The sequence below is a fragment of the Melopsittacus undulatus genome, chromosome 3, assembly GCF_012275295.1.
Source record: "Melopsittacus undulatus isolate bMelUnd1 chromosome 3, bMelUnd1.mat.Z, whole genome shotgun sequence".
Classification (NCBI taxonomy): Eukaryota; Metazoa; Chordata; class Aves; order Psittaciformes; family Psittaculidae; genus Melopsittacus; species Melopsittacus undulatus.
Window position 1 is genome coordinate 79,238,294 of NC_047529.1, and position 24,448 is coordinate 79,262,741.

At 39.8% G+C, this 24,448-nt stretch overlaps 2 protein-coding genes across 2 annotated transcripts in view; both read right to left on the bottom strand.

Moving 5' to 3' along the window:
- CCDC170 (coiled-coil domain containing 170) overlaps positions 1-7,088 on the bottom strand; it is a 36,254-nt gene extending 29,166 nt beyond the window's left edge. The window contains exons 1-3 of the mRNA XM_031049860.2: positions 7,029-7,088; positions 3,420-3,551; positions 588-844 (exon numbers count right to left, since the gene is read on the bottom strand). Of these exons, the coding sequence (XP_030905720.2) occupies positions 588-844; positions 3,420-3,551; positions 7,029-7,064 (425 nt within the window). The 5' untranslated portion in view covers positions 7,065-7,088. The remainder of the gene's footprint in view (positions 1-587; positions 845-3,419; positions 3,552-7,028) is intronic.
- A 10,802-nt stretch (positions 7,089-17,890) lies between these two features.
- ARMT1 (acidic residue methyltransferase 1) lies at positions 17,891-24,427 on the bottom strand. Its single transcript, XM_031049869.2, has 5 exons — positions 24,339-24,427; positions 22,830-22,935; positions 22,097-22,338; positions 20,479-20,644; positions 17,891-19,540 (listed from the first exon to the last, which is right to left on the bottom strand). Exons 1-5 carry the CDS (start codon positions 24,386-24,388, stop codon positions 18,773-18,775), a joined length of 1,332 nt encoding a protein of 443 aa, XP_030905729.1. The 5' UTR covers positions 24,389-24,427; the 3' UTR covers positions 17,891-18,772.
- Positions 24,428-24,448: the final 21 nt, after the last annotated feature.

Here is a 24,448-nt window from a genome sequence, read left to right on the forward strand (position 1 = left end):
GATTACTGCTGGAGGGGAAGAAGCAGATGCTAGTTCTACTGACAAAAGCAGATGAAAGGTTCTGCTGATAAGCTGGGGAGAGGCAGACTGGGTGACCAAGCCTTAAGACCATGACAAAAGCACAGATGTTTGGTCCTACTGATAAGTGGCAGGAGAAGCAGACTGGGGGCTGACTAAACCCTAAGTCCATGTCTGAAGGTTAAAAGGTGTAAAGTTTAAGAAGAGGAAGACTCATTTACTTCATCTGGAAGACCCCTACCCACAGGAGGAAGACTCATTTACTTTGTCCTGAGACCCCTGCCCATGATCAGAAGGGGCACTGCGCAGGTGCAAAGGACCTTCCAGCTCATTATAATACGAAGCGGGGATAGATAATAAATATGTATAGGTGGATTGAGCAACCTCATGTCTATGTATACCTTAAGAGAATAAATGTAAAGGGACAACAACCCTGACGTGTGCATGCTTTGCAGGAGCTGTCCCCATGCACCTCAGCGCTGAATAAAAGCATACCTACTTTACAACTTTAACTAGTACCATTCTGTCATCCCAAACAAAAATTGTTTCTTATCTCACACGAATCTTACTCAAGTTTGGCATTTTGCTCATGAAGCTCCTCCTTCAGCTCCAAGTTTTCCTTTAATGTCACCTGAGTTTTCAGCTCAGCCTGGTTTTTAGAACTGGCAAGCACATATACTTCTTCTTCCATCTCCTGAATTCGGGCTTGCAAAGACAGGAGGCGAGACATCTGTCTAGCATTGTTTTCCTTGTAGCTTTCAGCTTCAGATTTCAGCTCTTGAAAAGAGGCTTCCTTAGAGACCATTCTGGACCTTAGTTTAAGAAGCTACAGATAGAAAAGAAGAAATTTCATTAAAAAAAAAAAAGAAGAATTTTGTCAAGGTTTAAATACATGATTGAGCTACAAGTTTAATAATATGACAAGAAGCACATTTTGGAACAAAAGACTCAGAGTCTTCTCTCACTACAGGATTGAGCGGATGTACACAACTTTATTTTCATGTACCTAGGAAAAAGCAATAGGAGAGGTTTGTGTAAGCAAGTGCTACTGTTGTGTAATACAAATTTTCAAGGTAATCTCTTGCAGATAAATTTATTTACAAATCCAAAATTTAAAACAGTCCACCTTAAATCACCTCCCTTATGCATCTACATTAAATATTGACACTTCTATTCCCTCTTTTCTGCCTGCCTCCTCCCAGTTCTGGTGCACAGTTGCACAGATAATCTATACCTGGAGGGATCTGTAACAGCACAGTATCCTGTTGTATGAGGGTGGAGCCTATTGATGACTTGCAGCATATTCAAACTAATTTTTGGAGACCTGTGCTGTAGACACATGGTAGGCTTATCTTTGGCACACGGTTATTTTTTGATCTGATATCCAATCAAATGCAGCTCGATTTACACAGAAACAGCAAGAGAGCCTTTTATTAAGGAAGGGGAGGAGGAGGGACATCACCACCAAATGTCAAGGACCTCTTGCAGAGATGATGCTAGAACTTCCTAACAGTTTGTGGAGTTTCTTTGCTTTCCTCTCTCTTAGCTAAAAATACCATTTTTTTTCTACCTTATTTCTGCTATAAGCTTTTCTAAAAGACTGAGCTTGAGGCAGACACACCAGGGACACATAATTTCAGTGTGTTTTATTTTTCTTAAATGAACAAGTCATTTAAAATGGATTTTTTTTTGTCACAATAAGTGTTAATGCATGTTTCAGCTTTCCTGGATGCTTCAGATTGCAGATAAAAGCAGCGAGATGCAATATGAAGCATTAATCTCCCACTAGGTAAAATGTATAGACAAATAATTAAGCCACATTAACTGCTCTTCATGATGTGTGCTAGGGCTTTTAACTCATGACAAATATTTTAAGGCAATAAATATTTAAGATATTAAGCTGCAATTCAGGATGTCAGGAAATTCATGGCTCCGCCAGAGGCTTCCAGTGTGACCAAACCAAAGATACTTAGAGAAATTCCAGGAAGCCAGTGAGCCAAGTGCCTTGGAAAAGAGAATTCCTGCTCCTCCTGCTCCCAGCCCACATGCCTGTCCTCTCCCTTGCACCAGCTCTGGTATTTGTCTGAGTCCTTCATAAACAGCTTAACCAACACAGCTGACAGAAAAGGATTCATTTTCTACAGAGGAAGAAGAGGAAGGGGAGCTGGCCATGCCACAGAGAAAAAGGTTAGCATCAGGGAGTCAGGCAGGAGCACCAGTCTTGCAGCAGCAACATAGTCTCTGAAAAGTTTCACCTGCAAGCATTGGTTTAAGAGACACTTTGGAGTTGACATAAAAGAGCACTGACTTCAAGAAAAGCAGCTCTGCCTTTTTACAGGCTGATGGCTTTGTTTCTATACTTCACCCTCTTTGTGCTAGCAGAGGTATTTATGTGACTAAAAGGTGAAATAAGATTGGAAAACAGGTCTGGGTAAAAAACAACTCATGAGGAAAATTTTATTTTTCAGTTGCATCAGTTCCTCAACATAAGAGTGCACTGTAAAGCTACGCATATATCTGTGCCAGCACTAGGGATGGAGCAGTGTAGGGAAGGAAATGAGCAGCCAAAGGAACAAAAGGATTGCTTTGCTTGGCAGCTGGACCAAGCTATGGTGGCTTAAAGTGTCCATAACCTTAAAATTTCTTTGTGGTTCAACTCCCCATCTGCAAAATGTGATATTTTTTCCTCTGTCCATTGTCCTTGTGGTCAGTTCCAGCTGCAGAAAAAGCAAGAATAATCCCATGTCATGAGTTTTACAGAGCACTCAGCAGAACAAGGTTCTGACCTCAGCTGGGTCACGAAGGTCTTTATTAACAAGAGCATGAAGCTGCTTTCTTAACTATCCTTTTGCTTTTGCAAGCACAGTGCTGGAAGAATCTATAAATCAATCAGTCATGCTGGCAAAAAAGCCATTCAGTATTTCCAGTAATGCATTCTTTCTATGAGAACACAAGATTCTGTATGGCTTTATAAAATTGAAATTTAAAGTACTGGTCCTGTGTAACCATTAAATGGAGGGGAACTCTGCAGTGATTTCAGGATCAACTGGTCAAATTCAAGCTCAGCCAATGGACATTTATCCTTATAGTCCTGGCTGAATACTGTAGTAACAATTAATTCTCCTACAATATTACATGTTCTTGTTGTTTCCCATATTCAGCTACTCAAAATTAAAGAAATTTTGTTTCATTTATAGGGCCTTTTTTAATTTTGAGTATGAACTCATAATCAGTTCATTAACACAGAAGTCAGGAGAGTGAAAATCACATTGAAATTCTGAAAAGAATGTTATGAGAAACTAGACATCCTGTATCCAAACAAAGGTTTCTGCTCTTTGCAGAAAGTAACCATAAAGAATCCTTAGGTTCGGAGAAGAATTTGGAAGCATTTTTAAATGTACCTCTGACTGGGCACAACTATACTTCACTGAAAGTGCTGCAAGTTCACTTTGAGCAGTTTCAGCTGCAGCTCGATAGTGATTCATCTCCTCTCTAGTGACAGGAATATCCAATAGAACGTGATCATGAGATTCCTGGGAAGGCAGCAGGAAAACAAAACCATTAGACACTGTATTTTTTTTTAACATTTTTCCTTCAGTGTTTTTTCACTTGATTAAGGGGCCCAAGGGCACTTATTCCAAACCTGTTATTCCCAGAGTAACTTTCTCTCAGATCCTTACTGAAAAATAGGGTAAACAGTCACTTTTATACCAGTCACCACTTTCAACTGCAAGTTCAGCCACCAACACCAGTGCTAAAGTATATCAGCATGTAAGATACACCCTTCTCAATAATCTCTTGGCCTCCCACTGTTTTCAGCTCAGGTTATTTCCAGTAATTTCTATGTGATTTAGCAAAATCCAAAGGCCCTTCTTCTACACATTTATCCTGTCACTCCTTCAACCGATGTAAACTTTAAGCAAAGGAGAGTGCTCAGGTGTTCCTTATGCAAACAACAGCTTTGGCTTTTAGACTTCATTGAATGGTTTGTGTTGAAGGGACCTTAAAGATCATTTAGTTCCAACCCCCCTGCCAAGGGCAGAGACACCTTCCACTACAGCAGGTTGCTCTAGGCCACATTGAACCTGGCCTTGAACTTGGCCTTCAGTTACATTTACATGCCTCCTCATTTTCATTTTGGAAGAAATGGCTCTCAATCTTCTCTGTGCCACTTATGGTTTTGCAGGTTTCTGTCACATCTCACCTCCGCAGTCTCTCTACCAGATTAAAGAGTCCTTTGCTTATTATAATAAATGCTAATTATTATAAAAATTTTATATATGTGATATATATATTATATAATATATATATAATTAAATATACCTATTATATAATTATATCATAAATGCTTATTATTCCGACACTCCTACCCACTCCTAAAGTAGCTTTCTGGCTTGCACATTTGCGCTTTTACTTATAACCTGCCAAGGCTAAAGGTCCTTTTAAACTCCTTCACTTGGACATAACTTCAGCTTTCTGAATGATGCTTCCTCATCCCCAGCAATCACCATACTGACTCTTTTCACCCTTTTTCAAGCCCTTCTGAATGATGGCAAGCACTGGCTCTATGCTTCTAGCACAGTCTCCTTCACACTACTTGTGCAACTCTTTTAGCTGTGTCTTTTAGACTCTTTATAGTAAGCTTTCTCTTTTTTGTGTGTGGTTTTGTTTTTTTACAGTAGAGCAGAAATACATTGAATTTCTTAGTCTTTGTTACTTAAATCTTTCAGTATGGAAATTCGGACCTCAGGTCTTCATAGTAGTTTTATTATTCCCCCCCCCCCCCCCCCCCCATCAATACTGGCTACAGGATGATGAAATTTAACATCTTCAGAACAGAACTGGGTTTATGTGATACTGGATGCACACACTGCAGCAGAGAGAACATGAGATTTATATTCCATCAGCTCCTACACAGGACTGAAACAAAACCTCAATCATTTAGGTATGTATTACAAAATGCAAATCTCCCCCAGCTAATGACTGCTGTTGAAACAGAGACAAGATGTCTTCACTTCATACTGTTCTACACCAGCACCTGTTTCCAGGCTGAGATGAATCACAAGTTCAGCTCCTACCCATTCTAAATAGAAGAAAACAAACAAATAAACAAACAAACCCCAACAAACAAAAACAAACAAAAAACCAACACAAAGACCTCTCTGAATAAGTGAACATCCAGTAAAATAAGTCTCTACCAAGAAACACACACAGAAATCCCTGGGGAATAAGGCAAAACTACTAGTTTGGACTCCAGAATGTAGCAGAAAACATATTACCTTGGGTTAGTTTCTATAATGCTGTCAACAGTTTTCTTTAATATTTCTTCAAGTACACACTAGATTAGACCTATCAAGTGCAATCGCATTAATCTCCCTCAAAGACACTCAGCTGTGCTCCTTCGCGAAGGAGTTGCCACTCATCAAGCCGGATGGATACATGTAGTAGAGCTCGTAGCCATATACAACATAGCTCACAATCTCACAGATAAAAGGGCTGCTAATTTTTTCAGCGCTTTATCACCATTCTGAGGGAGTGAGGGAAGGCATGTGCCATCTCTTTGCTACTTTGTCTTCCTTTTTGCTTTATCCCACTTGTTTCACATTGTACAATCACATGAAATTCTTTGACAGGCTTTTTTTTTTTTTTTTTACATTCTGGAATACACCAGGGCTCCAAAGCCATGGATAGAGCTTGTGAAGTTAACACTGTGTATATTATTTACGTATGTTGTTATTTTATATTACTGTATTCATGTATGCTTTCCTCCCTAAACAAAGACAACCACTTACGACTTTACAGAAAGAAGAAATATATCTCCAAAATGATAAGGTAAAATTCGTCAGATTATAGCTGAGGAAAAAAGCTAGAACTTCCAAAACCTACATTTGTCATACAAATTTAGATTTTAAAATGATGAGCACTTTAAATATGCGGAAACATACCTAGAAGCATTTAAAGGAGGTTTAAATGAAGCAGGTTCAAAAGTCAATGGGAATTATCACTTCGCTCATTTACTGTCCTAGTGAGATTTACAGAAGCTGATACAAGGGAAGCTGGTATGATTATCATACTTTTGTCAGGGAATGTGCACGATTTAATATTTAAGTAGTTTTCTATGTTTTGCGAGCAGCAATTTACAAATCTGATCATTAATCATACTTACAGCAATGCAATTAATTTGGCATGACTCTGCTATAGGGATAACATTTGTAATGCAGATTTGGCACTTTTGTATCTCCAGAAAAATTCAGATTTGTAATGTTTCATGAGTACTATGTAGTTCATAAGAGGCAGTACACAATCACTCAATCAGCTCTAAATAATTAAGGTTTTGAGGTTTTCTCCCATTGATGTTAACTTCATGATCCCTTCCCACTTACTTGCAAGAAAATTAAGTTTCTATTTCACTTCAAATGCATTTAGCTAAAAACTAAAGAAGCTAAATCTATATTTTAGCTATAAAGAAGCTAAATCTATATTTTCAATACTTAAGAGTAGTATTTATTTGGACCTTTGGCTTTATTAGCAATAGGAGTTCTTTAGAAGATTAACAACATAAGATCTATGTTGTTATTGTGGGGGATTTTGTTCTGAGCTTTTACCAAGTAACTACTTTTATCTCTCTGTAATCTGGCATACAGTTGGCAAACTTCACCTGATTCGGAAACAGCAGAACTTCAACAACATTCAGTAGTTTTATACCTCACCATGTACTTTGAAATTGACCAACTGTCAAGTCACTCACTCCCATTCTGCTTTTGAGAGGTTTAGTTTTATTTCCTGCCTACATTTCTTATTTCAACCCTGACAAACGCTGCTACCACTGCCTCCCTTTCCCAAAATATGTATTAAAAAAAAATCTCTAATGAAACAGAAAGCTGTCAGTAAGCATTTAAACACTGAGCACTACCCTGAGTAACTTGTCAATGTATTGCCTCTTGTCCCTAGCAGAGGGACACTACTTCTTTCCATTTCCAAAGTGTCTAAGCACATTAGGGTTTGCGTACTAAAAATAATGATCCACGAACCTTTGTAGATTCCATTCTCCCTTTGCTTCTGCAAAACAAATGGGGAAGAGGGAAAGAGAGGTACAAAATTAAACAGTATGATGCAGTATGATGACACATGACAGTAATTTTTCACAGAACTGCTTTACTAAACTATGTCATAGATTACCATCAGCAAAGAAAGGCATAAAAGCAGAATGCTATGCCTTTTAGGACAACAGGGATGAAGAGGAATTTGTGTATGGGCTGAACTGCTGAAAAAGGGAGCTTAAACATAATGTTTTGCTTGTAACTATTCTAACTAGGGCTAGAAATTTGATATTAAAGTGTGTTGCCATCCACAACCTAACTAGCTTAATCTGATTAAACAATCAAGACATGTTCTTACAAGGCCATTTGAAAAACTACCTTGTGCAAATAGATTCAAAAAAGAAATTCTATTCAGCATGCAGAGGATATTAATTTTTTATTTTATTTTGCCAAATAATCTATTCTAATATAAGAAAATACAACTTTTAGAATGTATTGCTTTTCATAAAATCAACAGGTTAAAAAGCAAATATTATAAAAATAAGTTACATGAAAATCAGGTGCTGAACAGTTTTTAGAGCTACTTTCTGAGTCAAACAGAGGGAAGGCAGGTAGCCCTTGGCTATTGCAGATTTTTCTTAGTAGCAGAAGCTATCCAGCCAGTGTATACATCACTTTCAGAATAGCCACAGCAGCTACACACACCGATGAGTGTGAGAAGGGTGAGCCACTGTTATAAGTAAGTCAGGTTTTGTTAAGTGTGTGAAAGCAGACTAAAGTGAATCAGTCACTTTGGAGGGAAAAAACCTGTTCACATGTTAGCCATCCTGCATGTATATTTTTTGGTAAAGTTGTCTTCTTTCTACATAATGCTTTGCCCAGTGTGCCTGTCAGAGATCTCAAAATGCATTGGCAATGCTTTATTAACATAAATCAAAATCTGCAAGTAACATTTCAAAACCATTTCAGTTCTGTCAGTTCCAGTTCCACATATTAAAATGCCAGAAATACCCAATTGCTTTTGATAACTTCTCACTCACCCCAGTGCCCAATTACTTTTGATCACTTCTCACCCAGTGAATTCCTCTTTCCCCTCTCTTGACTTCTGCTGGTTACTATGCCCAACTCATTACTTGCAGCTTGTGTGTGTAACTCTGAAGTTATTTTTCTGTTGTTATATGACTGTAGAGGTTTTTATGCATTAGTATTTTTGGAACAGTGCACCAGATGTTCCAAACAGCTCAAATAAATCACCAAAGGGATTTTCTAAATTCCTTTCAGAAGGGTACTGCTTAGCTCTGCCCTCCCTCCTTTTGCAGTAATCATTGAAAGGTATTACTGAAAGATTAAAATCACTCTCTGGTGTTGTTAGTCTACTGAAGAAGCCAAATTTCAAGCTTGATTAATAGGCCCAAATGAAAGTTTCATGACAATCAAAATGTTAGTCTTACCCTATACTACTACAAGCTGCAGTTAAAGCATTTTCATTTCCCATTTTCCTCTGTTATAATGAGGTGACTTTGCATCTAAATACAATGAATGCATTTAATATGATGAAAGACAGCAGTCATCTCAAGGCAATTAGGCAGACACATCACCTCCTGTATATATTACTTAACATGTCTTTTGTTTTACTTCATCCATCGGCTATATGGCTAAATTATGTAACTTGGATCTCCCCTGATACTTTGTCTCACAGCTTTTCCAAAATTAATAACAAGAAGGTGCTGCCGTGTTTAATGTCAAGATAATAACAAGGCTAAGGTAAAATTTAGGGGGAAAAAGTAAAAAGATTAAGTGCTTATGCAGGGATTTTTGCAAACTACTCATTGTTCTACTGGTTTTATCAGTGCTGAACAGAATTAAATAACTTTTGTAAGAGAATAGATTGAGAGACTTAAAAAACAGCCAACAAAGCAATGCCAATACTCCTGCAATTTGCCCACAATGCCTCCTATACTACCGTCAGTGAAAGACAAATACTTTAGATATATTCAAGTCTGTTGGTATACAGATAATTCAGACTGACTAGCGCTGTAGTTTGATTTACCATTTGTAACTCACGTTTTATAAATACATAGTTTCTAATGTGATTCTGAGTCCAAAAGTAACATTCACATACTGTTTGACTTCAGGTCACTAGGACAAGGAACAGGTTGCTGTCAACTCTGTAACTAAGCACGGCTAACAAACTTTTTAATGGGTCAAAAAAGTTATGTTTAATATAATGGTATTGATTTTGCCATGACAAACTAAGAAAACTCTGTGGTAACTACAAATTAACATAATGACAAAACTGGTGTTCAGCTGTTAAGGAGATAGCAAGCTGTTCACACGCTAATGAATTATTTATCCTTGGGAATACAAACTTGCTACAAGTTTTCTACAATATCTATAGTACAAAATAGTTTGATCCTGCTGAACAATATCCTCAAGCACCTCCTTTAAATTCCTATGAAAGCCAGCAAGCCAGTTTCAAAGGAAGAAGTGCAAAGAAGAAATTCTTAGATAACTATAAATTCCTGCTCCATGAAAGATAACTCCCTCCTGCAGCACTTAAGTAAAAACTTTTGTCCTTGAATTTTTACAGATAAGCTATAATGATCAGCTGAAGCTCACTGAGCTGCAACTGAAGCACATGCCTACCGTCAGGTACAGCTCTGCAGCCGCAGGAGGTGTGGGGTGTTTTAAAAAGGTGAAGTTAAATTTAAAATAGAAAAGGTAACTTGCAAGGAGGGTTACAGCCAGCCTCAATGGCAGTCAGCCTCCACAGAAACACCGTACAGGCAGCTACTGAAGGCCCAGAGTAGGGTCGGGGGTATTCTGCAAAATCAAGGCTTTATTCCCTAGTAGGAGAACTGCAAAAAAACCCCAAAACAAACCAAAACTCTAGACCCTGTCTCCTGCGCCACCCCCTATAAGTGCCCAGATCTGGTTATGCCGGGCGCAGGGGATCAAGCCTCACTGCTCTGACGGGAGACCGAGGGCGCCCCGAAGCGGCCCTCCCGGCGGCAGCCCGCCAGGCCCGGCCGCCGGGCCACCCCGTTCTCCTTGTCCGGGCTGCCTTCCTCTTCTTTCTTCCCCTGGGACGGGTGCCGGGGCTGCAGCCTCCCGCCCGCAGGAACCCCCGCTGGTCCCCACGGACGCGGTACCTCTGCCGCCGCCGCGCTGCTGCCCCTTTCAGCCGGAGAGGCCACCGCTGCCGGCCAGCCCTGGTGTCGCTCCTGGCAGCGGCCGCGGTGTCGCCGTTCCCCTGGCAACGGGAAGCGAACTGCGCGGCCTGCCGCCTCCTCAGTCCCAGGGCTCGCAGTGGGGAGCCTCGTTAGGGATGGAGGCACAGTGCTCAGAGCCCGAAGGTGAACTTGACAAGAATCAAAACAGAGGCAAGCAGAGCAGATGAGGTTTGGACAGCAGCATGCTCTGACACCTGCAGGGTTTGCTTCTCTCCTCACAGAACTTGTGAAACCAGTACCTCCCACAGCCCGGGAAAGCAGCTCGCCTTGATGGCTGCTGAAGCACCTCCAGCTGAACCAGGACTGCTTCCTCCTCTATGCTGAGAGGGGATGAGAGAAACTAGCAGTAAAAGAAAATGAAACCTTCACGTGTGTTAGTGCTGCACATCATTTGCTTTGGAAAACCCATAAGCTGCTTTATCAGGCCATGCCCAAGGCCTCTGGGGATGGTACAATCTTGCACCATTTCTGTACTCACTCACAAATCAAGAAATATCCTGCCTTTCCTAGGAACACTGACTTATTCATGTTTTTCAGTGAAGAAAATGGAAAAGCTAGGGATACTACTAACTGTCTGGGGGGACTTTGTCCTCCTCTCTGTGTACATGATGCCATTTCACTGCCGCTGCCACTGACAGAGAAGACCTCTGCCCAAGCAGAGGGGTTCCAGTGTGGATCATCATTCATTTTAAAATGCTGCACCGCTTCAAGCACAGAGCTAGATAATGCCATGCCACAGCTGGAATCTGCCATGAAACTCATACAGGAAAGGTGAAAATGTCTTGACATGCAGAAGCAGTACTAGGAACAGATCAGGGGAAATGGAGACCAGCATGGGGCTAAGGCTGTGCAGTGCAGATGACAGCAGTGGTAGGAGCCAGTGGCCTCCACGTCGCAGAGAGACTGGAGAAAGACACAGCTGCAATAGGAGTGTGAGGTTCTGCAGTTCAAATCTATTAAGTATTCTTGACAGGTTAAATTTGTACTGGTGGTCTTATATAAAATCAGCATAAATCTGACACAAGTTTCAATTTCCTTTGCAAACTGGGACAAAAATATCATCCTGCATTTGTCCAGCATCTGACTACAGCATAATCTGTCCTGCTACCAGAACAGTGTGCAGATGCAGGTTTAAATACTTGTGAAATTTTATCCTAACTTTCTTCAGCAAATGCTTGAGCGCACCTCCCCATCACTAGTCCTGCAGTGCCACAGCTGGTTCAAGAGCTATACTTCAGCCACTTCTACACCCGTGGTGATGGCAGAAGAATGCTTATACAGCTGTTTCTTACAGTAGATCTATAAAGTTATTTGGCCTTAAAAAAAAAAAAAAAACACAAAACAAACAAACAAAAAAAACAAAAAACCCCAAACAAACCCAAAAGTATCCACTGAATCTGATGAACTGTAGCGAGAGTAACAAAAAGAGAACAAGAAAAAAAGAGATGAAGAAAAACAGTACAGTAAATAGCACTGATATGTCATACACCACTGATGCATGTTATATAACACTGAAAAAAGAATGGGGCAGTTCGAGGGGGAGCAATACCCACTCTTCAAATCATTTGCCTAAGAAAAAAAGGATCTTATTGCAGGATGCTCACACTTAAAATTGCTTTAAGCTTGTTTGCAAAATACTACAGGTAAAGTTCTCAAAAGGACTCCGTTGTTCTTTTTATTTAACAGGGGCAGGAAACAAGAACTTAGGAAGAGTTACTTCGGGATCTTTACTTAAAAATAATTTCAAGGAGTCATTTTTGTGAATAAGATTTTCATGCTGTGTTACAGAAAATACATGGACAGCTCAGCCTTTCTGAGCAAAGAATGATGTGGAATCTCTTGAATGTATGTATCAAATTAAGTCACTCTAATTTTTAGAACAGAATAGTAAAAAAATCTTACTACAGCCTTCCCCTTCTGTAACAGAAGTGAGAGGTGAGATCTTTTCATAAATTGAGTTGCTTTTGATTTTCAGTTATTAAAAAAAGGAAAAAACAACCAAAAGCACTAAGGAAAAATGCATCTTTTGGTTTTGTATTTTTAAACTGATTTCAACAGAAGCAAGTGCAGTCACAGTCTTTAAGCATGCAGGCATCTACTTAAGATTTTTTTTCTAAAAAGTCCCTGACAAATCTCAAGCAGAGATTAAGTCAGAATGATGCTTAATTTCCTGCAAATATTGTGAAACACAGACAGCCAAGCACAGAATGAACACTGAAGTGCCCCAACTGTATGGAAAGCCTGCAGTACACTTGTGTCTATTATTATAACCTGTCCTGAAGTTTGTCTGTTGGTTTGGGGCTTTGTTTTGGTTTTTCAAATGCTCCATGAGGAAATGAGGCAAACTACCAGGTCTTCAGGTACCCATGGGACAGAATCTAGGGTTGGGAGGAAAGTTTTGCTTCATTAATCTGTTCACAGATCTTGTAATTCAAATATGTCATAACAAGTGGTTAAAAGAGTGAATCAAAATATTTAATATTAGTTTTGAAAACAAAGTTTCTTTCTTTACTAGTACTATATTAAAAAAAAATGCTTTGCTATTAACCTCAAGCCATTGACATCAACACCATATTGAGGATTTGTGTCTTGCCATGCACATGAATTCCAAATGGTTTCCTGAACGCATATACACATTTCAGATACTCATTATCTAAAAGCAGCTATAGCTGAGGTAGAATAGCACACCATCAACATTAAAAAAAAAAATATTAAATGTATTTAGCCAAAAGAGATTCAGCAGGAATTTAGTCTACAGGACTTCATTATCTACAGATTTAGCTACAGTAACTAAACCAGTCACATTCCTAAAAATACTTGTCATGACAGTCATGGGCACAGCTTGCCAAGGTTCTCATCTGCTTGCCTTCCAAAAGGTATCAACTCCAGAAGCACAGTATGTCCCAACACCAAGCTGTGCTCCTCCTCTACCCCATCAAATCAGAAGTATCACATCCTGTAGTAATGTTTTCTTGACAGGTCCCTTATCCTCAGCTTACCTCAGCTTTGACCTACTTCAAAAACTAATGAACAAAAAGGGATGCAACTTAAACCCATTTCTTTTTAGTCAGCTGATGCAGAGGTCTAGCTCATGACCAGTGGCAGATGGTTTGATGCAGAGATCCTGAAAAGTCTTTGAAAATACAACTTCAGCTAACAAAGGGAGATACTGCCTTCATGGAAGTAATTCCCTGACCCATTTACAGATTTCTAGGTGAAAAAAAAATAATTAACACCATTATTAGGGAAAAATAGGCTCATACAGGAAAGTGGAGAGACAATATCGCTAATTCATATCATTAAGATGTATGTGTAAGTTGTATGTAGGTTTCTCCTCCTCTACTCAGCTTTCATGAGATCCCACCTGCAGTTAAGCTCTGAACTTTAACCATAACCCAAAAGAGATGTGGACCTGTTGGAGTGAGTGCAGAGGAGGGCCATGAAGATGATCAGAGGGCTGAGCACCTCTCCTGTGGAAACAGTTAAGAGAGCTGGGCTTGTTCAGCGTGGAGAACAGAAGGCTCCAGGGAGACCTTAAAGCAACCTTTCAGTACCTGAAGGGGGCCTGCAAGAAATCTGGAGAGGGACTTTTTACAAGGGCGTGTAGGGACAGGACAAGGGGGAATGGCTTTAAACTGAAAGAAGGTAGACTTAAAGAAAAGAATTTTCACTATGAGGATTGTGAGGCACCGGTGCAGGCTACCCAGAGAAGCTGTGGCTGCCTTATTCCCTGGAAGTGTTAAAGGCTAAGTTGGACAGGTCTTTGAGCAACCTGGTCCGGTGGAAGGTGTTCCTGCCCATGGCAGTGGGGTTGAAATTAAATAATCTTTAAAGTTCCCTTCCAATGCAAACCCTTCAGTGATTCTACAAAATTGTGTCTGATACCAGTTACTATTGTAAAGCAGACAGTGGACAAGCTTGAGAAAGATTAGGTGGTCTGATTAAGTCTAGCTGTTCCTTTGCCTGAACAAAATGGGAGTCCTTGTTTTTGCCCAAAACATTTCCCAAAAATACTTAGTTTAACACTGTCTTCATCCCATACAAATTTGCACAGTTCAACCAAACTGATGGAGACACCTTCTGGAGGAAATAAACCAGCTGGTTTCACAACACTGGACTCCCACCCTGGAGCAAAGCCTGGTAATGAAAATGCATTATGCTCACAGGGGAACTAAAAAGACTTGGGAAAGAAGTGAGATTTTAACACAGAAAGTGTTTAAGCATGACCTCTCCTGCCCCAGCATTTCAGGTTTGTGCAAGTGTTCCCAGAACCATCAGGTAAAAAGAAATCACTTCTAGGGAGATTTTCCTGCAGATCTCCTATGTGACAGTAAAACAGTTTAGCCTGCCTATAAGCAAATAGTAAATATCTTTGGATGACAAAAACAGTAACTAAACATTTTTATGTTAGCATTACTAGATGCCTTCTCATCTTGCAAGGGCAGAATAACCACGGACTGAAAACAAGAAGTCAATTCTGAAACACAAGGCAAACAGTAATGATGAAAACATAAAGCCTTATGGTATAACAAACACTGTGCTTATTTACTATTATTTACACTTCCCAAAGAATATACTCTGAAGTTCTGGAAAAGACAGCTGAAATTTTCTGCTTGTAAATTCAAGCATTATATTTAAAATACATGCTATGTTTTAGTGAGGCAGAAACAAGAGGAATACTAAGATAATGTCCATGTAAGCAAATATGGTTAAAAACTGGTTAAAATTAAAATTGGTTTAAATTAAAATATGGTTAAATTTGGTTAAATATACTTTATGCACAGACAAACATACCTCTTGCTACATCTGGAGACATCGGAGAGAGGACTCAGAACAACATTTTGCACAGCTGCTTTCCAGCTCAGAACATCAGCATAAAGTGTACAATGTTAAATGAAAGCAAAGACAAAGAATTCATTAAATGATACTTGCAGCTGTTGGAAAAAAAAAAAAAGTACAGCAAAAAAACCTAAAAAGTCTGGAGAATTTATATGGAATTATTTTCCTTGAAAATCTAGGAGTTTCTGTTTCGAAAGCTGCTGCTGACGTATTAGGTCATTTTCAGTTTGGGGAACTTAAACCAGATAGAATATCTTTGAAAGTCTAAATTCAATTCATGCAGTTATCTTGGAAATTCTCTGTACATGAATGCTTATTCAAATGCTAATCTAGAATTATACACACTACAGTTCCACTAGTTTGATTTGGGATAGAATTAATTTTCTTCCCTGTAGCTGATATGGGGCTATGTGTTGGATTCGCTCTGGAAATAGTGCTGGTAGCACAGGGATGTTTTAGTTACTGCTGAGCAGAGCTCACACAGAGCCAAAGCCTTTTGTGAATCTCATACCACCCCAGCAGTGAGCAGGCTGAGGGTGCACAAGAAGTTGGAGGTGACACAGACAGGACAACTGACCCCAACTGACCAAACGGGTGTCCAACACCACATGGTGTCATGCTCAGCATTTAAAAGCTGGGTGAAGAAGGAGGAATGGGGGAAGATCAGTGATGGCATCTGCCTTCCAAAGTAACCGTTGCATATGACGGAGCCCTGCTGTCCTGGAGATGACTGAACACCTGACAATGGGAAATGAATGAATTCCTGGTTTTGCTTTGCCTGTGTGTGTACAGCTTTTTCTTTACCTATCCAACTGTCTTTATCTCAACCCATGAGTTTTCTCACTTTCACTCTTCTGATTCTGTCCCCCACCCCACTAAAGGGGAGTGAGCAAGCAGCTGTGTGGGGCTTGTTGCCGGCTTGGTTAAAACCCTGATACTGATAGTACTCATGAAATCACTATCCTGCTTCCTCACAAACAATGCAACAATATCCAAGGGGATGGTTTGGTAATACCAAGTGAATACTGCTGCATCTCCTAGGTGATTTAGCATTTTGTAGGATTCTACTTATCATAACTTCATATTTATTTTCACTGATCTGCATTTTGAGTTCCCAGAATTAACAGCTTGAAAGCAACCTGGGCACAGATTAATAACCAGTGAAAAATGAAACCAAGTTTCTCTGAATGTGTAAGGATTGTACAAGAGGCATATCCATTCTTCATGGGTGGCCTCAACAGTGAAACAATGCTTTCTCTTCTTGTCTATTACACACTTCTAAACCTCTTCAGGAAGTTAAGACTTGGGTGGCATGGTTTAGTGTGAGGTGTCCCAGCTCATGGCAGGGGGCTGGAACTATATAATCTTAAGGTCCTTTCCAACCCTAACTATCCTATGATTCCATGGCTCTAAGACAGCACCTTACAAACAATCTGTCTACAGGCAAAGCAGATTTCTTCCCCTAATCATTCTGTCTCTCGGACCAATGCAGAAAGCTTTCAATTGCACATATTCCACAACTTTCATCCCTCCATTCTTGACCCAAAGTTGTTGTTTCAAAGTGCATTTGAAACAAGGTAACAGCATTTTCACAGATGGAAAACTGAGGCTCCAGTGTCCCAATTCATCATGTCATTTATGTATTTGATTGAAGCTCCAAAGCTGAGTCCCCGTGAACTCTCTCCAGTCAGAGTGACCTTCAACAGTCTGCCTTTCAGCTGGATTTCTAATTACTGCAGTTTAATTGGGTGCCTAATGATAAGAATGATTTCATTCTTTAGGAGTACTAACCCAGAGATACAGGAGGTAAGAACCCGGTCTCAAAAGTAGAACCCTACCTACAATATAACATTGCCTCCTGAAATTCCTAGCATCTTAGATTTTGTATACCTGATCTTGCAACTTTACTTTCAGATATAAGAACACAAAGTCATCAGAAGCTATTTACCCACTGTATAGATCTTCACTGTATGAACACAAGAAGCAGCAGCCAATTCTCTCCACTTCAGATGTGCTTTGCCAGCGATTTCACTGAGCAAAAGGGGAATCCAACATTTTCAGAGCCAAATAGGTACAAAATACTGCCCCACCTTCCCATACCCACTTGTTTAGGCCTGCCAATGCTTACCCTTGTTTTTCAGTAACCATTAAGTGCAAAAATCTCTAAATCCACTTTCTACCACACACTCATCCCAATTCCCTTGCCATAGCATCACTTCCAGAACATACTCAATCAAGGCCACTTCTGTGCTCTCCTTCTCACTGTGTAAGACACATGTAAAATGGAAGTTTCTCTACTCTCTACTCTTGTTCTCTATGCTATAGCCACCTTGGCCACTAGAGGCAAGTTACCTCGTTTCAGCAGCTCTAGACAAGAGCATAACCCAGTCAGACTCCATAGGGAATTCTGCCACCATTTTGTAACAAACCTGTGGTTATCACGGGCATTTCCCCAGTCCCCTATTTCAAACCACAGAAGTACTTTAAGACTTGACAGAACCTATTTTTATTTTTTCACTGAGCTACATCTGTCTTAAAAAAAAAAAAGTTCTGAGTAATTTGAAACCAGGCTAGAAGAGAAGAAATGGACATCTAACAACTCCAACTAGCAGCAAACACCTCAACAAACCTGTATGGTGTATGCTTCTCTAGCATATACTTCTTGGTGCAAATGGGATTGTAGTACCCCCACGAAAATTATGGCATCCTTCTTAAAAACAAAACATTTGACAAATAAAGTGAATTATCACAACAGAAGAACACTGCTGACAGGCCACCTTTAATTCAAATCTTTATTTAACCTAAAATTAACGTAACTGGTTGGGTATGTTGGTTGGTTGGGGGGGTGAGGGACTGTGTGCTTTCCTTGGTGGAAGTTCTAAGATGAACAGTATCTTCCACATGCTTAAAATGAGATGGTCCTTTGTCCCACTCATCTGCCTACCAGATGGGACAACTCCTCTCCTGGCAACATCCACTTGCATTTTAAAATTAAAATTCAAGCTTCAAATTCTAAATTAATATTTACAAGGCATCATCCAAGGACTCTTCTCTTAATGTACAGCAAATTACACTTAAAACATCAAAAGCTGTTTGTCCACGGACACAAGAAGCAAGTAAAACTTATGTAATAAAAACTTGACAGAAGTCAACTCAGTTCTCAACTTTAAAACACGATCCTGTAATGGCTTGCAAAGAATCTAGCTGGAATTAATCTGTGCATTCTCCAGAATATTAACTTTCATGCAATGAATAGCATGTGGACCACAAATTATCCTGAAATAAGTACAAACATGCTAATGTGGGATTGCAGAAATGGTTTCTCAAGTAGACTTTTCACATCTTAGCCATAAACTCTCATACTCACTGATGAAAAGTATTATGGGCAACTAAATGTTCACCTTAAACATTTGCTGACATTGGACACTAGGAAAGCAAAATACACTGAAATGCAGATTGATTTATGTCTAAAAGACAGTTTGCAAATTTCTGCACCACATTAAAGTCTTGTGGAACAAAACCAACATATCACTTGGAAGTAAAAAATGCTAACAAAAAAGAATCTTTGCTGAACCCAAGCATGGAACAAAGTAGTTAAAACTCAGACTGAATCTCTTTTTCAGAATGTTAGGAACCATTTAACTAGAGGGCAGCATCAATCTGAACTATCCCGTATTTTCCCATTACCATCCATTCAGGTTCAGAAGCCTGAATTTCTTCCCCTTGGCCAGGTTTTAGGCCAACCTGAGTATCAGATTTCAGTGTTCTCAAACTACAGAGAGGTGCAGGATGAAACTTGTTCAAGGCTTGATGGAACGGAACAGTATACTCCCATTTTCTATCTCCTGTTAATTTTCTATAGTTTAGGTCACCTTTGAAAAAAATCAAGTTTGACTTCTGTAGATCAGCATACAAGTCAGGAGCAACTCCAGCCATACTCGAAAAATCATGTGGCAAAGTCCAAAACATGTGATCATGGTAAACCCAAACTCCCTTTTTCAAATTGCCCTCCCAGTTTATCCCACATCTAGACATCCACATATGATTAGCTGACTGCAGTTGTTTAACAGTCCAGTTAAAATCATGCTTTGTGGTATCTGAAACATACCATGGAATACTTTTTCCATGAAAATGGACTTCATCAGCTAGCTTTGACGATAACAGGAAGTCAGCCAACACAAAATCACTCACAAGTTCAAATCCGGCATTATCCAGGACTATGTCAACTCTAACATTACTTTTTTCTGTATTTCTTTTTTTTGCGTTTACAAATAGTGACCAAATTTTTTCCATATCATTCACCACAATGTAAGGTAACAGGTTTCCCAGGGATTGTAAAGGACTAGATTTCTGAGAGCTGTCTCCACCAGCTGAAAATGAAAGGTCGCACTTATTGCCCCACAATGACACCTGGAAGGAGGAAAAACCAAAAACATTTGCTAAGTCTCACTATAGTTACATTCTAAATTACACGTACACTAAAGATTTTGTTCGTTTGTTTTCATTTTAGGGTCATGAAGGCTCTAACTCTGTGTTTTCATCCAAGCTTTAATAAAATCCAACTTTATATACTGAAATCTTACAAACCAAACAACACACTGTATTTATGCAGGCATCAGAAACATGCATCAGCAATGACAAATATGAAAAATTTAGATCAACATCAATAGGGAGATCATAAAGCTTAAAACACAAATATTCTCTATACTGTAATTCCAGAAAATATCAGTGAGAATACAGAAAAAAGAGTAATAAAAGCAAGGTTGTTTCTTTATGGCATGCTGCCAAGTATTTTAAGTACACACCAATGAGGTCTTAATAAAGATTCATCAGATACCTATTGGGCACTGTTGCCAGCTAATGGACTTACTTGCAATCCTGCACTATTTCATATTCTACCCAAAAGCATTATTTTCCAATAATAATGCAGTTACAAAGCTTTTACCCCGCTTCTGGCCCTGACTGCTAACTTTATTTTCCAAAGAACTTTAAAAATTTTTAGTGTCAATAAAATGAACTGATTTAAAATTTTACAGTTAAATAACAAATAAGTGACCTGGAACTTGATTTAAAGCATTTTAGAGGGTGTGTTAAGGACAATAAGCTGGGTTTTCAAATACACAATGAAGAACAGCAGTATAATGAAAATGTCACATTTAATAACTAAAATTTAAAAATTTCCAGAGTAGCAGCCATACAGTATGGCTGCCAGGATTTCGCCACATTTTACACACAAAAGAGCCATATTTTAATTGCCTTATGACGTTCAGATTCTTTACAGCCTCAAGTTTTTGTCTGATACGTAGAAGAGATACTTTAAATTCTTAGGTTAAACACTACTACTTCACCTGCAATAGCTTAAAAAGTTCCTCCTGAAGTTGCTTTTCATCTAGATCCTTGATGTTTTTAAGAAGTTCCTGAAAGTAAGTGCATAAGGCAATAACTGCCTCTTGGGATTCAAAGAAATTTTGAGCCTTTCCTTCCTTAAAAACGTCGAAGTTCTCAATAGGTGGGCTAAAAAAATAAGAACAAGTATATTAACATACTTGGAACATTTTCCAATAGCACACTAAATACATTTGAAAATGCAAGCCTGAAGCTCAGCTTTTTCAGGCCATCCTATGAGCTCCAGCTAGATTTTCCACTTCTAATTTGTCATACTAGATTTTCACACATCTCAATTACAGCCTGATATCATGTCTCACTGAAAGACAGTATATGAGACATCTTTATATTTCTAGCAATATATTCTGAAAGTGAACAAGTGTTCAGTCACAGCAATTCTGGGAACTGCACGTACACATGGAAAATTCTGAACTCTAGTCTTCAGACAGTGAATTGCTGGCTCAATTTTAGCATGTGCTGAAATGTACTTCCCATACCAAGGTCTCTTACAGTGATATGAAGCTAACTCTTACAGAAGTTTTTAACTAGGACTAGAAAAGTAACATGACAAAGATGACAAAACAATTCAATTCTTCTAATACATAAGAAATACTCATTTATTGTGAGACATATTTGCACATACACCTTATTACGCTTGAGTGAACTTCCTTCCAAGCATATGCTTAAGAGAACCTAAGTAAGGGAGATGAAGCAACTTAGAGCTTACTAATGAAAAGTATCTGCCGAGTTCTTCAACTGCAATCCAGAAGATCCATCTCGTATTTGAAGCTTTTGGTACAAGAGTTCGAATTACACAACACACCAGTGGAAACAGGATCCCATGTGTTTGCAACTCTGTAATACTAAGGGCAAATACAGTACACAGGGAGCTTTCAATTATTTTTTTTTCTTGACAGCCATGGGAACTGCTCTTTCCTCCCCCATTACATTGTACTGGCACCTCTCCACAGTACCAGCACAGCAAGTTTCTCCTGCAAAGTTATTTTTAACCAGGATCAGCTCCCAAATTTCGATGCAACACATGGTCTGCAAACACTGCTGTAATTAAGAAGATGGTGTAGAATGAACAACAGGGGCTGCTTAAAGTGGGGCTACTGCTACAAGAGACAGTTCTCAAACAGTAACTTCAGATTTTGAGCAGCAAAACAACTGAGAATGTCCAGCAGATGAGTGGCTCTCACATTCTGTGTTTCAGGCTAACATATGTCCTAAGAAACAATTCTAGACTAACAAACCTTTAGAAATACTAAATAACTTTCATATGTCAATGTACATTAATCTGCAAGAAGGTCCAGCTATATAGTTAAGCTTAAGAGTTTTCATGTAGACCAAGTCACAGATGCTGAAGCATAAAAAAACCCAATAAGCTTCAAATTCTGCTGCATGGAAGAAGAAAAAGTATTCATTTTATATCTGAGGTGCAAGATAAGGGACAAGGAACACTGTAAAAGCTTAAGATTTTCTTTTATCTTCTTCCCAGCTGTCCTCCTTTCTCCTCAAACGAACATGGGAAAGAATGATTTTTTTTAAGAGTAATATACCAAGCTAGTAAATACTTACTTCTGTGCTAATGCTGCATGAATTCTTCGATACATGTAACATTCTACAAATAACCAAGGGGATTGAAACCAACTCAGTTCTCCACTCCCATTTGCTAAATTTCGTTGGTAGTCTAGGTACTGGTTCCACAGAGCAGCATCAGGCAGCTCATCTTCTAAAGGGGTCACTGGTTTGTCTGTTTGCAGTTCATTCCGCAGCTTGGAGAGGAAAGATATAGCTCTCTTTTCCGCTTCCACACCCTTCTGAAATAAGTGGAGAACAAAAATTTCTATTCTTAGTATTTATTCCTGTAGAGATACAGATCAGCTTTTCCTGAAAGATAAGTTTTAATTGCCAAATACAAACACATTTTGGTGAATGAAGCTCATTTTACACCCAGTATCCTAAAATGAGTCACATATGGGACTTCTTTTTAGTTAGCTTTTGGCTTATTAGACGGGAAGAGAGAACTGAAACATTGCCATGTTCAGAAGATGCTACCATCCATTAACACTGCATCAACACAATAACCTGAGAAAGTGAAGGAGTGCAGAAGAGATACATCAGAAAAAGGTTAGACAGAAAGACGAGTTACAAAATTAGAGACAATAAATAAAAAAAGAAAAAAACAAAAATATTAAGACAGGTAAGTAATGACTGTAGTAAGAAATCAGGAAAAACAAGGCAGAGAAGGGGTCTCAAGTTAGTGGAGAAAAAAAAAAAATCTCAGGCAAAAAAAAGACCTTATTCTTACCTCACCATGTTCTTCAAAAAATTCATTTTTATGTCGATGCAGAGTATCAATAACTTTTGTGAGGATCTGGGGCAGTCTGTCTTTAATTGTAAAATATGCAAAGGATCTAAAAAGGAGATGACCAAAATTTTATTATAGAGAAGAAATGATGAAATATCTACTATTTTTTAAAAATAAATGCAAGGTCTTTCTGCTGGGTTCAGCTGGGACAGAATTAATTTTCTTCACAGTAACTGATATGGGGCTAAGTTTTGGATTTGTGCTGAAAACAGTGTTGATAATACAGGGATGATTTATTTCTGAGCAGAGCTCACACAGTAAAGGGATTTTCTGCTCTCGCCACCCTGTCAGTGAGGTACATAAGAAGACAGCACAGTTTGCCCCAGCTGACTCCAGGGATATCTCACACCACACGGTATTGAGCTCAGCAATAAACTAAGGGGGGAAGTTGGCCAGGGGACCCACTGCTCGGGGACTGGCTGAGCATCAGTCAGTTGGTGGTGAGCAACTCTTGATTTATTTGCATCACTTTTCTTAGGCTTTATTTCTGTTATTTTCCTTTTCATTAAAATTTATTAGTATTTTATTTCAATTGTGAAACAAACTGTCATTATTTCAACTCACGAGTTTTCTCACTTCTACCCTTCCAATTCTCTTCCCCCCATTCACGCCGCAGAGGGGAAAGAGTGAGCAGCTGTGTGGTGCTTAGCTGCAGGCTGGGGTTAAACCACGACACTCTTAATGTAAGCTTACGTGCCTTTAAAGCAGCAGACACCAATAAAAACCAATCAAATTGGTCAGGTTCTTAGGTCTACTTTTGAAGAGATAAACTCAAGCGTTTTCAGCTAAGGCAATGCTAAATGACTAAAAGAGTGAAAATTACAGTTAATTCTAGGATAAAACACATTCTCTAATTGCTCAGTTACCCAGATGAAGTCAAGGAAATTTCAAATTAAAAGCATAGATGTTTATTCAAAGTTTAAGTGTACCAGCACTACTTGCTCTCCAGTGCATACGTGACTTAGCATTCCCCACACGTGGCTCACAGGTGAGGACCACGGCGAGCAAAACGTGACTAGCCCAACCGACAGCTGCAACCCCGCCCGAAGAATAATTTTTCACTTGAAGATTTCTGCTCCGGGACCCGTAGCCAGGCCGTACGGCCTTGGCCCGGACAGCCACCCGCAGCTGAACAGCGTACCCGAAGGAACCCGAGACAAGCGCAGATACCACCGGCGCCCTCCCGGCCGCTAACACAGGGAAGCCGCGGCGCTGTCCGGGACCGGGACCGAGGCCAAGCCAGCCGAGAAGGCGCGTGCCCTTGCACCACAGCGCCACCTACCGCCCGCACAAGTACGCTGAGAACCAGCACCCACCGCTAGGCTAGAGGCCCCAGCCGATGGGCCCGGGACCCTACGCCCTGAGGTAGCAGCCGCCACCCGGGCCAGGGGACCACCAGCCGGCCCCTCAGCTCCCTCATGACCCGCCACCCCACAGGCCATAACGGACCCCTTAAACCTGGCCGAGAGGGAGACCGGTAACACCGTTACGGCCGCCATCTTGCTCCGCCCCCGCTTACTGCCGGGCCACCCCCCGGAAGTGGGGCGAGGCAGCCGGAC